This window comes from Aptenodytes patagonicus, chromosome W (genome assembly GCF_965638725.1).
Source record: "Aptenodytes patagonicus chromosome W, bAptPat1.pri.cur, whole genome shotgun sequence".
In the NCBI taxonomy this organism is placed as follows: domain Eukaryota; kingdom Metazoa; phylum Chordata; class Aves; order Sphenisciformes; family Spheniscidae; genus Aptenodytes; species Aptenodytes patagonicus.
The window spans coordinates 6,482,727-6,500,201 of NC_134981.1; the positions used below are offsets into that span (position 1 = coordinate 6,482,727).

At 39.2% G+C, this 17,475-nt stretch overlaps 1 protein-coding gene across 1 annotated transcript in view; it reads left to right on the forward strand.

The window, feature by feature from the left end:
- The window catches only part of LOC143171922 (GTP-binding protein Rit2), a 182,759-nt gene extending 180,108 nt beyond the window's left edge, over positions 1-2,651 (forward strand). Inside the window, exon 5 of the mRNA XM_076361106.1 lies at positions 1,307-2,651. Coding sequence (XP_076217221.1) covers positions 1,307-1,534 — 228 coding nt within the window. The 3' untranslated portion in view covers positions 1,535-2,651. The remainder of the gene's footprint in view (positions 1-1,306) is intronic.
- Positions 2,652-17,475: the final 14,824 nt, after the last annotated feature.

A 17,475-nucleotide genomic window follows, 5' to 3' on the forward strand; every position in this document is an offset into this window, starting at 1 on the left:
GTTTATTTCCCTGATAATCATAAATGGTACATTCGGTGCATGAAGGTAGAAATAAGAAAAAAAAACCCAAGATTAGTCTTGTGGTAGACAGTAGCAACTGAGACTTTTCATAGCCTATTATGTAGCCTTTCACAAAGCTGTCTCAAAGTACTTTTTTGCCTTTTTATCCAGATGGTTGGAAAGTTACTTGAATAAATCATGATATCCAAATACAAATTAAAAAAAAGGCTGAAATTTCTGACCTAGAATTTGAATATACACCATACATTTCAGTCACACACTTCATTCATTCAGTTTTATGTTCAAATACTGAAAAGAAAGTATAGTCTACTGGCTGGAAAGCTAGCTTAATATTTAGAGGCTCATAGGGTTTGCTCCTCGTTTTGCTGCAGACTTGCTACATGTTACTGGATGAGCTCCCAAAATGCAAAAAGTACCTTAAGTGGTAGGCAGTGGTACTCCTTATGGTAAGCATTTAAACTCTATTTAAACCACACATTAATCAGCATGCTGAGCACCCTTCCATTTAGCAGGCTGGTAAGTCAAATGCCAAGAGGTAGCCAACATGGAAATTTTAGGAATAGGATCCTTTTTTCAAAATTCAGGCAAATTAAAAAAGAGCTCCCTTGGTTCCCTCTAGATTCATGGCGATTCCTCAAAGTACAAAGATGCATTTCCTCCACGTTCTCTGAGAACAGTAAGTACAGGAAGCCACTTAGGGAAGATGAGCTGAAAAACAAATAGATTTTGGATCTTTGTACAGCTCAGGCATGAGCTCAGTGTTAGGATTACAGGCCTGCCAAGACCAAAACACTTAAAGGCGTGCTCAGAAATTAATGTGACTGAAAATTCTTGAGGTATGAAAGCTGGTGTGCTTAAGGAGTCAGGTTGTCTCCAGGATTAGGTTAATGCTGAACAGGGATTTTCTAGGACCTTAATTCTATGTAAGTCTTTTTGGCCATCCGTTCCAGCCTGTGGAATAAAGGTACCAGCACTATCAAACTGTACAGGATTACTGCCCTAAAGAGTGGAAATGCATGGAAAAATTGATGCATCAGAATTAGGGAAATAATATACCTGAGCACATGAATATTGCCAGCGTGCTCTGTTCAAACATCTCATGGATTCAGTCTGATCCTTTTGCTCTTGAATCTTCTCTGTGGGGTACTGTTAGAATACTTTCCTGTAAAATTAAAGGTCGGTGATTTGCAGTATCCAAAGTCAGACTACATATACTGTGATGGTCTCGTGTTGATTCACGCTCTGTGCATTAGGCAACATTTATGGACTTTTATTTTCCTTCTAGGTCTCAACTGAAGAAGGAATGAGCTTAGCCAGAGAATACTCCTGCTCCTTTTTTGAGACTTCAGCTGCTCTCCGCTTCTACATTGATGATGTCTTTCATGGACTAGTGAGGGAAATCCGAAGGAAAGAGTCTTCACTGCCCATGGTAGAGAAGAAGATGAAGAGGAAAGATAGTCTGTGGCGAAAGCTGAAAGGTTCCCTGAAGAAAAAGAAGGAAAGTACAACCTGATGGCAGTTCCCCATGAGCTACCCATCAGAGGCTGACCACAGTAACCTGTAACCGTTCAAAAAGGCAGCATTGACACAGCATCTTCCAGACCAGGTCCTGGAGTTCCTTCCCTTCAGCCCTCATGCAGAAGTAGCTCCTTGAAGGCCCAATTCATGGTTGCCCTGTGGCTCCTCTGTATTATAGATAAAGTCACTTAGCATACCCTCTCATCCCTTCTTTGCAAATCTGAGTGGAGAAAATACTGTGGTTTTTTTCCCTATGGTCCCTGGCTGGTCTTCAAATGCTAGGAGTTAAGGCAGCATCCAAGGCAGAACCAGCTTCCACCAGCTCTAGGACAAGGGATGCACTTATTGCCTCCTCTTTACCTGCATGGATCATTTCACCATCCCAGGAATGAATAACATTTCATTTCAATGGTCATTTTAACTGTTTAAGGACTTTAGGATTTGACCTTCAGCTTTGCATTCACATGTAGGTTTAGGGTTAGACTGTGCTCAGCCCGCGTGCGCGTGTCTGTGTGTGAATGTGTGTGTATGAACCAGGCCCAAAGGGAACGCTTGCAAGCACCCGATTTTGACCCTGTAGAGCCCCATCCTCATTGTGTCCTTTCCATTTAGCAAGAAGGGTTGGCAAGCATAGCACAAGTCACGCACCAGCCATCCAGGGGCTGCAGGACTACTGTTCTGTCTCCTCTGCTCACTACTCACCAGGACTGGCTAGCAGAGGTGCAGTGTCCTACAGACATACAACGCATTGGCCACACTCCTGCACCCCACCAAGGAGCGCACAAAGGCACTGTCTGTCTGATGCTTCCCAGAGCCCTCCCTAGAGTGGTGCAGCTCTGTCCCACCGTGTAATAACATCTGCGATGTAGCATTCAGCCCTTGACTTACTAGAGAATTGCATCAGGTCAGTCGCCATCTTTCACAGTCCTTGACCATCTGAGTGAATCATTTGATCGATTGGTTGGACAGGTCTTTTAAATATTCCTTTTTAAAGCTGGCATGAAGTAGAGTATAGTCTCATCAACTTTTTTTCCCCCCAGACTTCTTTTACTATTGACTTTATTTATAAAGTTTACAATTAAAACATGCATACATTTTGTCAAAAAATAAAGTGTGATTTCCATGAAACCATACTAGTAGTCAGTGTCATTTGTGTCTGTCCTGGAGTGATAATCGATATCATTAGAAAGATATGTATGTTCGTTAGTAAATGTTCATTTTTTCCCTTCTTTGGCTATTTTGCAGGGTTCAAATTAATTATATTTTGGATGATCTGGGGAGCAGTTGATTTGTTTTCTCTGTTAAATTTGAAAAGGTTATGGTTTCATGAAGAATTTCAGTTCATTAAAGTCTGGTGTTTTGTTCTCCGCTTCGCCTTCCTTTCAAGAAAATCCAGTGATATTTTTTGACTTGTCAAAAATTCCCTGTCAAAAATTCCCCATCAAAAGTACTACTTTACTGTATATAGTTAGATAATATGTGGCTATATTTCTATTTCAGAAAGATTATTTCAGAGGAATATAAACACATACATGCATTTAAGGTGAATTTTCTGTTTCCTGCCTCCAACTGCTGAAGTCTGCATTTATACTATTGTAATTACTATTATTATTTTACCTGTATTGCCACAGAGATTTTAGGTCAAGCATCCTAGAGACAAAGCGATGTGCTTGTCCAAAGGGTTTATGAGCTAAGTATTGGTGGAGAGACAACAGGAGGCTGCACTGAACAGATGGCAGCTATGAGACAATAAATAACAAGGGGAAACATCTGTGACTGTTCCAATACTGCACACTGCATAGAGAAGGATGAAGCAGTCGTTCCATGCGTAAAAGACCATAGAAATTACTATTCTGAGAAACCTTGAGGGACGCTCATTGGTATTTTTCAGGCAGATGCCTACGCTTTGAGTCAATTGAAAACCATTTAGTATTGGTTATGATGTCATTTCACCCACCCTATTGAGGGGCATATTATATCAACACTGGCTTGGCTTCATAGTTTTAGGGGTACCTTGCTTCTGGTCAGTTTGCAATATAGAAAAGGTTGCAGAAGAAGACATAGATACAGTCTAAGATTAAACCTTAAATGGATTAATAAATTAAACATGCCCATTCTCTGGCATTAAGGTCATCTGGCATGGAGCAACATCCTTCCATACTATTAAACTCTTTTAGCCTTCACAGCAGGGCTACCACACACAAACTGCTGTTGGAAGTGGTCCCTGGACTATGCTAGGTTCTGCACCATGCTTAGCAACTGGTTACAAAAGTGGTAGCCTGACATGGTCTGAAACCAAGCTAGGGATCATTTAAACAATTTAACAGTATAGATGTGCTTGGGTGCCTCCCTGCGTATGTTCAAATTACTAGCACAGACACAGCTTACATAGTCATATTTTTAGGTCTACCAAGCCCAACCAAATCTCCAGGTTTTTGAGTGTCTCCACAACCAGCCCATACATGCAATGTTTTGAAAGATATTTGGTACTAGGTTAGTCTCTTCAAGAAGAATGAGGCAGCATACCCTCTGAGGATCTTCTGCTACATCTTCCATGAGCAATTTCAGGCATCTGAATATGTATGTATCTCACTCCACTTTGATCATATAAAACTTGAGCATGACATCTAGTCATTAAGAGTCCCTCTTTGGTTAATAAGGAGAGAGGTTCCTCGGGTTGGTGACTTGTCCCGTCTATCTTGGATGGTTAGCATAGGATGTCTCACCCCCTGAAATGGCTACCTCTTTCCGGTGACTATATGTCGCTCTATAAAGAGCAGCTTGGTCTCCAAGCCTAACTTTTTGATGGTTAAATTCAGGTATGATAAACCCTATCTTTAATGATTTGTCCACCCAATACCTATGGCAGAGAATGGTGCTGTAAATGCTTGGCATTGAATCTTGTCTCTGAAACACCTGACCATCCTTTATTTTTAAAATGGGAAAGTCACTCTGATTTACCATCACCCAATTCCTCAATAATCTATAATGCTTAACCTCAGTTAATTGAGCAGAGCTGATGGAGGTTATAGTCAGTGAAGATAACATAAGTCATAACTGCACAAGAGGCTGGGTGCAGCTGCTTTACCTAATTAATCATTATGATTCCATCACAGAAGATGGTATTTAGCTGTCAAACCTAGCTGACAGAATTAAAAAACAGCAGCTCTGTGTCTAAAGACTTTTCCATCTCTGACTAGTCTTTCATCTAATCACGTCTGGAAGATTTGAAGAAGGAAACTGATCACTTTATTTTGCTGTGTTACCTACAGTCCCATGAAGGTGGCAGCTATAACTTACTCCACCGTCAGACTGTGTCGCAGTTGGACTGTAATTCAGCCTCCTTCAGCATTATAATTAAAGCCAGCTCATAAATAAAATAAAATAAAATAATAATGCTTTGCAAATGTATCCATGGTGTCTCTTGCAAATACATAATATGTGGCAGTTAATTATCCTTCTTCCCAGTTATGGCAGATCACATGTTGTATACAGTTGAGAAGTAATCTGGGGAAGGCTGTAAGTCAAGGTGGAAAATTGCAGTACTTAAGTTTTCCTTTTTCGTGGGTTTTGCATACAGGCCTTAGGGCTTAAGCACAGAAACCTTCTGTGTTCCATCAGATTGTCAGTTCATGAACTACGTTAACGGTCTGATGTCTTTACAAATGATTGGAAATAATTTCTTCACACACACAAAAAAAGTATATTTTGAGACTGAGTTGTAAGAACGCATAGCTAGAATGAAAAGAAGGAATTCTCCTCATTTTATCCGCTATATATATTATATAATATAAACACACACTCTATATAAACAATATATATAAACAATATACATAGTTTCTATATGTCTCTCATTCTTAGCCTTTCTTAGATATTTGAGCCCTCCTTGTATCGTGACAGATGATAGAAAAAACATATGCAACAAGAAAAAGATGGGCCTCAGCAGAGTTTACTGTCTCATAGTGATGATTTACACTCTACAACTGTGTCAACATCTTCTCCCAAGTTGAACGTTACTCTCTGTGGGCCAGATTGTGATATTTGTGATAAGCAAAATAGTTGCCAGTGGGCCTTCTTGTAGAGACAGCAAACAAAGGTACCCACTGCAGCCACCTCAGAAGGTGATACCGAAATAACAATGGCGACTGTTAAAAATTAAACTGAAGACCATCAATTCATTTCATATAAATCACAAGAAGTTTATAGTTAGCTATAAGTATGCACCAGTGTTTGCCTGAATTTGTACTAGCAATTGAAAGATGGATGTCTAATGTGGACAATTATGCTAATATAATTCAATTAAGTACATTTACAGTAGTTAGCCATATTTAGACATCCCCCTCAGGGACTTTTATTTACACAAGTGTTCATCATGCACGCTGCTCATTGCTTATGACTCTGAAAAAGTCCCTGAAAATTAGTAGAGGAAAGGCAAAATTACAGAATGTGTCTTTAATACAGTATTAGAATCTCTTTCTCATAAAATTGAATGGCAGTTGAACAGAATAGCGTCTTAGACCAGTTCTGACCAGCCTCCTTTTTAGCACTGTTTCTAGCTTGATCTGTCCCTTCAAGTATGTGGAGCTCCTTAGGATGTCTGCCTGGCAAAATGATTTGTAATGGGGATGGCATTGTCTCACAGATGCTGTGAAAGTCACCCCAAGCGGCATTGCCCTGCACCTCTAGCCTGATTTATCACTCCCTGATGCTCCTGGTTCTAAGCCTCCTCAATTTGAGCCCTCCAATTTTGTTACATCGCGCTGAATTATGAGGTTGTTTTGTGATGAGGACAAATGTCCACTCAAGAGCACCAGACTCATTTCATGATCTGAACTTTTCCCCCAAGAGGTAATAAAGACAAGAACATACAAAGCCATTGCATCACCTACTGTATATCTTCTGTCAATAGATAATTAATGTGACAATGAGATTTTCCCATTCTCGCACTTTGTCATGCATCATTTTTTTTACAGTGCTTTTAGACTTACAACTGTTTCAACAACTACATGACCAAGCTCAAAAGCCGTTATTTTTCATGGCTGCAGCTGAAACAGAATTCCAGTTAAAGAACAATGTTAGGAAGGTAAAGTAAAGCAAGTCTTTTACATTAATATTACATTACCTTTATTTGTATAAAAGAAAACAATATCATTTTACCCTTTTCGTTTAAGTATAATTAATAGAAGAGGAAGGCAGTCTATTTCACAACTATGAAATTCAGTGTTCAAAAGTTTTATATTTGTCTGCTCTTGCTGCATTCTGCAAACAAGATAGTTTGGAATTCCGGGTCCTGGAAAGAATAAATCAGGACAGAGGTTGTAGATTCAAGATTTGTTTCGTAAATGATGGTTGTGACTTCAGTCAGCCCCTTCCAACATTGTAGCCTGACAAAGATTCCTAGGCAGTTCCTTCCATTAGTTTCTCTGCAACCCCAAAACATCCAGGCTAACCCTTCCATCTTAAGCTCCATCCAGATAAACTCACTCTTTTTCATTTTTATTTCATTTGCTCTATTGCATCACTCTGAGCAATGTAAAAGATGGTCTTCGGTGCTTTTAACAAACTAAAGACACTGCATCTGCTACCTTTTCCATAAATTTCCCATTAATTTAACGTTCATACTGGGGAGAATGAGTAATATTTTTAATGATAAAGTTTTGCAAAGTCACTCAGCTTTCTGATAAGAAGCTGACAGTTCCTGCAAACTGACTTTGCCTCCACTGCTAGGCACTGCTCACTAATCACAGATGCCTCTTTATCTAGGACATTGAATGAATAAGCTTGAACACTTAAGGTATTCAGTCAGTGTAAGTGGGCAGCTCTTCTGAAGGCAATGGAAAATCTTACAGTTGATTCATATCCGTCTCCAGAAAAGAATTACACGTTATCGCATGATGATGAATATACTTCACACAGAGGAAGATGAGGTTTCTGTCCCTGAAAACTTACAAAGGCCATAACCCAAAGCAAAAGACAATTTAAGGAAGACAGAATAAACTGTCTTAGTAATGGGAAGGATAGGCAGAGGCAGTAGAGGAGAATACAGTATGAGTAAATGCATGAAAATCAAGTGAACTTGGAAAGCCTTACACCATTCTCCACTCTGGATGTGTCTCAATGCCTTCTAGAAGGTGAATAAGAGCAGATATAATGACAAAAAGATACAAGACAAGCTCCAGAGATTTGGGTCAAGTGCACATACCATAGGAGTTTGATGGAGGATATTAAGACGAGATGGGTGATACTAAGAGCAATAGAAATTGATGATCATTTGCTTCATCCTGTGGATGATGCAACTGGGTTGGCATAGAAAACGAAGGGAAGAGGTTAGAGAAATTACTACTGCTGTGAATATGCAAGACAGTTTTGGAACACAATTTAATGAAAAAAATATGGAGAACACAGCACAGAATGGAAAACTAAACAGGAAGAAACAATATCAAAATTCAGTGAAGTCAATGGGAAGTTTGGATTTCCTTCCCTGCAGTATGCATCAGCTTTCAAATGAGGATCTGGCTACAGGTGACTATGGAATAAGTTGCCCCTTCACTGAAGCTTCTTTGGATGCTTATGAGAATACTTACTTATCTCTCTGTGGTGTCTGCTGGCTCCCCGTACTGTGTATGCTTCAGAAACTGAAAGCAGCTGGTTTCAACTGAACAGTTGGGGAAAAAGTAGGATGCTCAGCTCTGTATTTTGGAAGGGTAGTAGCAAAACCCTCATTTATATGCCTCATAACTAACATAAAAGATGGTATGATAGCTCCCTGCTGAAGATTTTAAATGGTACTTCAAATATGTGGTTTCATCTGGGAGAGCAGCTTCCAGTTTGCAACCAGTGCATGCAGATCATTCGCCGCTGGCTTTTTCCCTCCCACTGTTCTCAGACCAGATGTTAATGAAAAATGTAGGAACCTGTGTCTGCTCTCCTGTTTAGTTAATAAGGTGTTCACCAAATACTCCTGTCTTTATCTAGCAAAACTGGATGAGATCCAAGTTATCAGAGAATGCAGCAGGGATGTCTTTAAGGAGGCAGATGTTGAAAAGAGTACTTTGAAGAGTTCTTCAACCTGTGCGGAGTTGATTACCATGATGTGGATGAAAGATGAGAAGAAAAATAGATGAAACCACAAAGCCTAGGAGAATATGCTATACCTGCCAACAATAAACTTCAGAAAGACTTAAGTTATAGTAGCTGTAAATATTGCTGTGATAAAACTTCTGAGCCAAGATAGACCTCCAGGGACTGCCGAGAAATTTCAGAACAGTCAGTACCATATCAGTTCTTTCACCTGACAGAGACTTTTCAATCCACTTGCCACTGAGTGATAAAAATCCTTATAGGGAATCACAGTGATTTAAATAGACAGGAAAAGAAAAGACATACTGTGACACAAAAGGACCTTCACTTTTCATGTATAAGGAGGTCTGACTGGTTTGCAGGCTGCCCACCTTGTGTCAGATTTTGTAAACTAAGACCAGGTTTGAAGACCACTGTTAAAAACCCTCAGTATACTATGGACGTAAATCAGTGTCAATAATTTCATTGATACTCAAGTGTCTGTGCTGATCTTCAGCCTGATACTGAAGCAGACTGTCCTCCTTGGACAACACCTTCCAGATACCATATAGAAACTGCAGCTCTAGATATTAATTCGTTGCCATATGGTTCATCAGTAGAGTTGCATTGATGCTGAGTGCTAAACCTCAGGCTCTGCCTTACAAATCTGATATTGGGCCCATGGTCACCTGCGGGTCTCACTTAGAGGGCAGGGGCTAACAGAGCTGGACCCTGAGGAGGAATTCCTCTTGTTTCACCCATCACAACCCTTTGGGCTGCGGCTGGTCCTTTCCCCCTGAAGCGGCCATGAGCAGGAGCAGGAGCACCATCACCGCTGGGAAGGCATCTGAAGGCAGATGCACTTCCCCAACCGTCCCTCAGCTGTGCTATCAAACAGCAGGGGAATGACAGCTCTTCCTGACACATTTTTCCCTGCAAAAAATGTCAAAATGCTAGAGTGAAATAAAATGCTTTTTACCATTTTGGAACTATATGTATTAGTTTCATCTTGTAAAGCAGGGTGGGCACTATATGACTGCTTCATCACTGGGAAATATATACTCTATGCGTCCTAAATAATCTCACAGACACGTGTATAATCATACAAACACATACTGTGTTCAAACCCCAGAATTTCATCTGTCCCCATCTATCTTGCAGCTTGTGTCTGAAGTAAAACTAAGGCAAAAAAAAAAAAAAAAAGTATTATTTCTCCACATTTTTGTGCCACCAGAGGAAAATAAGAGGCCATGTTCTTGATAACATTACTGTTAATACCCACAGCATGTATTTTCTGTGTGCCTCACTTGGAATCGTTCAGTTGCTGTTTTACTAAACATACAAATCATAATACTCTCACTTTCACTGTAGAGAAACCCAGGAAAATTAGCTTAAATAAAATGTATAACTTTTATGTGGCTATATTTACCTAAAAGAAGTACTAAACATGCAAGTGCATCAGCTTGGGCTTGTAATAATTCAGTGAGGATGAGCAGGCTGTTGGCACTTGGTGGGGTACTTGCATATGACTTATCTTAGAGATTTCTAATCTGTGTAATAAAAATGGGCCAGAGAGAGAGAGGAGTCTGCTGGGACGACTTTGGGTATGTACATTAATCAGTAGTAATAGAAAGAAGTAAATAGAAGCTCAATATTTGGCTAGCTTCCACCTGATGAGACACATTTGATGGTAGGTAAAGCTTCCAAGGGAACTGGTAAAGGCCTTTACATTTAGCTCACCTATATGTAGACAAGATAAAGTGCTATGTGTTGTCCTACTAAGAACTGTCCCAGTTTAATAGATTTTTTGTCTCTCCAGCTTTCACATTTCTACCAGGGGCTGCTGTGCTGCTGACTACAAAACAATGACTGGATTTGAAAGAAGTATGAGTATTATTTACCTAGAAATAAAAAACATTTATCTTTAGAAAATAATAAGTTGAAAGGGATAGGGATCTAGTTTATTCTGGCCAATTCATAGTATTTTTTGTGGGATATTATTTGGTTAGATTTCTGAATTTAAGCACTTGCAATGACTTAGGTAACATGACTAACATCTATCATGGGTTTCCCTCTTCTTATGGGAGGAAACGCTCTCCGTATATTCTTGTTTTGCTATACTTCATATTGCTTTGTCTTAATTAGACATACATACATACATACATCATAACATACAGAAGAATGTATGTTCTACACTGCAGCCAACCAAATATCTGTTTCCTACTGAGGCCAAAGCAGAATCCCAGGAAAGAGGATTAAAACATATTAAGATATGTTACATGTGCTCTCTCAGACATCATTCATCAGAAACTTCCCAAGTCAGAAATTATTTCTGTAAAATCAGTGATCCTCAGTTGACTTCTCTTTCATAAACTTGTTCTGGAAACCTTTTTTGGGCCTGTAAACTTTTACATCACAACATCCAATGGCTAGGACTCCAAAATTTAAAAGTAGAGGTTTTGTGAATTCTTCAAGAATTACCCCCCCACCATTTAAGAAGACTCTGTTTACCTCTTCAAAGTAAGAGGGTGACTCCAGGCTAAGTTGCACAAGACTTTCCTGAGAAACCTGGAGAAACACGAATGATTTGCCTTTTATGTGGTAGAAAGGGTATTTTATGAGTGTCATAAAATTTCATAGACTTTCTCTGGACATTTTCTGTAGAAAACAGCATTTAGACTGCTAGGGCTTGATTTCATTAGCTAAATGTGGGCTTTTCTTGCCTCTTGAGAGACCCAAAGGCACTTGCAGCATCCACATAGAGCTGACAGACATGTCATGAAGAAGACACCCCAACCCTTCTGTAGCAGTGGCTGGAAGCCCTGCAGGGTACCCCGGGAAATTCCAACGGCACGAGGACTCCTTGGGCAGGTAGCTATTCATGAGAATATGGGAGACAAACACAACCCCACCATAAGAAGGTGTCTTATTGCGAATTATTTGCATGTGATGATTCCTGACCCATGCCAATGTCCAAATGGTGCCAGGGCATTGCTTCCGGGGAGCTGGGTTTGCCCTGAAGGAATACGGAGCCAGGTACTCCGAGTACTCTGAGATGTTCTCGATACATGCATTTTACAGACAGGTCCATATATATCCACATCACTCTGTGACTCTGGGCCACATACTCTTCTCCAGCACAAAATTACAAGATTGCCCTCTAAAGTAATCACTAATGAAAAACCTGTAATTCCCCGCTGCAAGGGGAGCAATCTATTTCCCATTCCTCCTGGCAGCTGCTTGAACCAATTTTGAGCTGTGTGTGTGAAACAGCAAAGTAAGATGGGACCAGTGCAGCCAACAAAATTATTACTGGCATATTTTCAACTCACTAGACTATGTCAGAGATGATAATGTGTATTTTGTTGCCTTGTAAATATAAAAACAAGTTCTAGAGAATTGTGGCAGCTGCTCTGAGATGTGATAGAAGTTCAGCTTCTATGAGCCATCAGGAAGAAATATAAGTAACTTTTGAGTTTGCAGTGAAAATGAGTGTTACAGAGTCTAGAAGCAGCAATGCATTAGACAAGCTCATTTTTTTGAAAAAAGGCCTTCCCCAGTGGAGAAAAATGTTTAAAGCAGTTACTTATTTACTGGACTGGATCTTGAACTTTTAAGAAGGATGTCCTGTTCCGCATCGGCTCTGGGTACTCTACATGCTTTTCTCCAGCTACGTTTATTTTACCTTCGTCCTAATTTCCTCATCTGAGCATAGAAATTAAAAATGAAGCATTACCTGTGTGGAAATGTATAATCTAAGCTTCAGGGATATTTCTGAAATGTCTAAACCATATTTTCTCGGGCTTTTTCAAAGTCTTATAAAATTACCAGGATATTCATTGAACCAATCACTTTTCTTGGAGGACAAGCCGATAGTCTAATAAGATCACCTCCCAAGTCATTTTGATAAGGATGCTCTCTGCTATTACCTCACACCCCAAAAAAATCCCATAAACACGTACACAACATAAACGCACAGCAGTATCATAACACAGCAAGATTTTTTTTGACAAAATAAGAATTAAGCTGAAATATTCAGGTTTAATCAACTCTTGATGACTTAAGAACCATTCCCATTAGGAAACCCTTTGTGAAAAAATAGAAGATTTTAAAATTATTTTTAGGAGCAGTAAATTGGTTTCTTGAAGGCTTCCCATGGCTATACCATGTTCAGTGAGGCTTTTCCTCTGTTTAAACATAGCTCTAGACCACATTATTTCTGCTATCTGACATATACGAATTTAAGAACATAAATAAGTTTTGCAGATCATGTATAAAAATTACAAACTTGTCAGGTTATTTATATATAAAATTAATACCGTAACTAAAAATCTGTAATCTCTTGACAGAAAATATTAATTTTTATTATTAGAAGGCATGCTTTGTATGTTTTCCTTGTTTCCAGTTCAAGTTCTATGTAGTAAACACTGAATAATTGTTTTCTTGTTTCCTTGAAGGTAGCTTTGATGGAAAACTATAAAAAAACCCAAACCACCACATCAGAATTTAAGGGTTTTGAAAAAAAACTTTTTTCTTTTCCTTTCTTCCCTTTTTTTTTTCTTTTTTCTCTTTTTTTTTTTTTTTTTTTTCCTTTTTTAAAATCTGAGCTGGTTGATGGTTGCCAGGGAATCAAGAGAATCTGTCTTCATATTTACAAGGGCTTTGTCCAGACAGTCTTTCTTTATGGCAGTGACATCCCCTATGTTCCTAGATGACCAGGCAGGGCTTAAAGCAATGGTATTGCCTCTTGCTTTGTACAGAACCAATATTCAGTGACCCCCCTTTGCGAACCGGTCCACATCAGCTAAACCTCTGGAGCAGAAATGTCACTCAGCAAAACAAGAGCAGCAAAATGATACATTTTCTGCCCATTTAGCACTCAAAATCTGGCAGCACAAGGAGGAGGGCAGGGCTGTGGCAGTTGTAACTTGATTGCCTCCAACTGTCTTAGAAATGCAGCCTTGGGCCCTAAGTAATTCTGTGCTTGGCAAATGTGTTTAAACATTATAGACAATAAAGAAATTGTAAAGGTTTTTTTTTACAAATAATTATCTCTTCTAATTAGGCTTGTTAGGAATTTGGCTTAAAATATGGTAAAAGGATAATTTGAAATGGAAGAGAATGGTGGAAGCTTGTTATGAAACTCTTTTTCCATCCTTGATGTTATATAACTTAGATTTTTATGCCATTATCCAGGAGGACAGCATCTCGTTTGTTACATACCGTCGCTATTGTTACACGCCACCTTTCGACTAACAAATCTGGAGTACAATTGAGTTTATAATGAATCTTCCAGTGCCATAGGTGCATTTTCAGCTTCATACATTGAAGGCAAAAAGAAATTATAAAGCTGAAGTTGTCCAAAATGCGTTTATCTTTACATAGCTTTTGTTCAAAACATAGAATCATAGAATAGTTTGGGTTGGAAGGGACTTTTAAAGGTCATCTAGTCCAACCCCCCTGCCATGGGCAGGGACATCAAGCTAAGGTGCTGTCGTTGCTTTGGGGTGCAGAGAACAGATTCAGGCAGAGCATGCACCGCTCCTCTAAAGCAGGCACCTTTGCCATGGTCCTAGCACTGTGCTACCACCTTCCTTCATGTTTCAGCCCAAAGATTAGAAGACATAGTCTAGAAAAAGGATAGAATCATAGAATCATAGAATCATTGAGGTTGGAAAAGACCTCTAAGATCATCGAGTCCAAACATGTATGGGGGCATTCAAATGACTCAAGCTGTAATGAAATCTTTCTCTTAGATATTTGGAGAAACCTTCAACAGGATGGGTGGAGTCAGCCACAATGAGGAGGATAACATAAAATTCACAGGAAGTCCTACCATTTTCAGAGAGAAAGAGATGCAATTCTGCACGGGCTCAGACAAGGCCCCCGCCATCCCATGATGTTGTCTCTGAGAGCATGAGATATTTTGTTAAGCACTAAGAGAACAAGGATATCTATAGAAACTTTGTTTACTCCTGCTTGAAAATGTCTGTAGGAGCCTCCTACTTACACCAGATAAAAGGTTTGTGGTGTTGTTTTTTTTTTAAATGACATTAATATAGTTCTGCATTACTTGCTGGCATCTGTAGTATTGTTAAAGAAGATAAGAACCTAAATTACAACATAAGGCTTGGATTTAAGTTTTAAAACAAGATTTGGTATGATTTTATAAATATTTCTGTTTTATCACAAAAAAAGACATTTCTTATAAAAAAAGCTGTTTCAATTCTTCCCTCCCCCCCCCCCCCCCACTTATTTACCACAATATCTCATACATCCTAGTTAAAAAGAATAAAAAGAAAAAAAAACAAAAGAACTATACATGCATGGGCACACAATTTCTACCAGTCCTGCCAGCTGATGGAGGTGAATAACTTAGAAAAAAGCACACATGCACACACACATCTATGAACACCTTATTTCAGATCTGTCCTCAGCACATATAACCGAAGGCTGAAGAACAAACCAGACCTCATGTGAGAAGGTTTTACTCCCAGTCTGCTAAATCAGGTGCCCAAAGTGGGTTTCCAAATTCTTTAATCAAAGGGTAAGCAGTGCTGGAGATGAACAATGGGATTTAAAGGCCGGCACTGACAAATAATTGAGCTAGTCAGCAGAAAGCGGTGTTCGAGGGGAGTGTATGAGATCCTGCTTATTTCATGATTTAGTGGTCTACTTAAAACTCTGAGTTAAACACCTGTCTTTCTTAGGCTCATGTTGTCTTCTATATTTAAGCACCTAGAAATGTTTATTCTTTCCTGAAATGTACTGAGAAAAGCAGACTAGGATAGTAAGTGAAGATCACTCTGAATTCAGGATTCAGGGGCTGTGAGGCAGAGAGTTCATCCATCCATAGACCCAAATTTATGCATCTGAGATGGCTCCAGATATTTGTTGTCTCAGAAGTCTGGGCATACACTGCATTAAGACAACTATGAAAGTTATTAAAGCGTAGCATGCGACGAAGGAGTTGGGCAGGGATTTCGGTGCATGAATTCAGATTTTTAAATTTCATGTTACAAGTGGGATATTGTTACCCTCCATTTCACGTGTCTTGATTTGGAGTGTTTTATTTCTATTGCACTGTTTCTGTCAAAGTTTCAAAACGCATTGTCTGGATGAGCATCCTCCTAAAGAGAACACCATAAACAATTATATCTGCAGATGAAGATTAGGAGTTCTTCGTAAGTACGCTGCGGCCTGCTATAAAACCGTGCTTCATTTTTATCAGGGCTCTGCTGCGATTAAGGGACTGACCAGTACTAACAGTTACATAAAACCATTATCTCACTGGACCAGTAGAAATAATGTTGCCAAGGTGATTCTGGTTTTTGTGATATTCTAAACATATGGTGAGACAAAACCACTATAACACAAAAGCTTAAATCTTGCTGGGCACAAAGGCTACACTTCAACTCTCAACTGAGAAACTGGGACTTTCATTACTATGATAATTTCAGGTAAAAGGGCCAAAAATGGTTGCTTTTTCTACAGACTTCAAAATGAAAATTCTTGCACAGCCTGGAATATCTTAGCGCAGCAGCAGGTTTTTATGAAGATAGTGTTAGTTAACATATTTGCATTACTGTATGCTTCTGTTTAAAAAAAAAAAAAAAAAAATAAAAAATCCAAGTTATGTTGGATTCAGATCAAATCATCCAGGCAAGCTTCCAGAGAGTGGGCTGTTTCCCAAATGACAATAATTTCATTAGTATACTTCCTGCGGCTCAGCCAACATGCTAAACCAAGCACTTGGTAGTAGTTGATGTTGGCTAAATATTTTGTGCTCCTATTATAAGGGTTTGATAAGTGGTTTAACTCTGTTTTCACTAAAGTAAATAGGTGGGTTTTTTATTGACATCAGTATGAAAGGAATCAAGACAAGTGCTTTATGTGACTGCACTTACAAAGCTCTCCTTTGGCTGGGTGTATTTTGAGGTTGTTGCCTATTATCAGCTGTCTTTGAAGTGGCAGAGATTGGCCACAAGTGGGCACTGGACAGAGGTGACAGCTTTAAAGGAGTAAAAAAATTGCTTATAAAAATCATAGAATCATAGAATCATTAAAATGACAGGTTGCATTTCTAGGAGCACAGAAAATAGGGAATATATTAAGGAAATTAGGCACAGGAAATATATTGAGGAAGATTCACCGGGATCTTGGCATGTTTTCACATCCTGCTGCAGTGTGGGGCAGCGCCGTATGGGTGTGTCTCGCCTGAGCTTTGTGCCTGTAAAGGTCAGAAAGCTGTGCAAATTATCCTGCACAGAAAACCCATCAATTTCTTCTGTATTTCAGCCTAAAATCTTATTACAAGTTCACCTTTTCTTTCTAACTTTGCCAGTTCTGTCCTCTAGTTTTCTTGTTATTTTTTCTTTTCTGACTAAAACATGAGTGAATCCTGAGAAAGAGCATCAGGACTTCACTGTTATCAACGGCATTATCATCATTATTTCCTTAACTTCCTCGTGTAGTTGCAATTATTCCTTTATCTGTCTTTTTTTGGGGGGTTGATGGTGGTAATAAAACATTATTTAGAAATTCTGCCTCCAGCCACATCGGGTGGCTAAGGAACTATTTCAGTATGGGTTTTTGCATGATGGGGTTCAGTTGCGCACCCGTATGTGTCTGTCTGTCTGTCTGTCTATGCACATCTGTAAGTGCTTAAATGTGAGAATATGCAAGAGAGTTTTCAGAGGAAAAGAGCTGGGTTTCAGCATTGTTTTTTCATGGAAAACAGCCTTTCACAAATGATTTATGTGGTTTATAATCCTTAGTTGTTTAATATCCACTGCTAAATATGCCCTCGCGTATTGTCAGATGTGGGAGCAGGAAGGCAAAATACTAATGATCTTAAGTCATAGATGCTACACCACG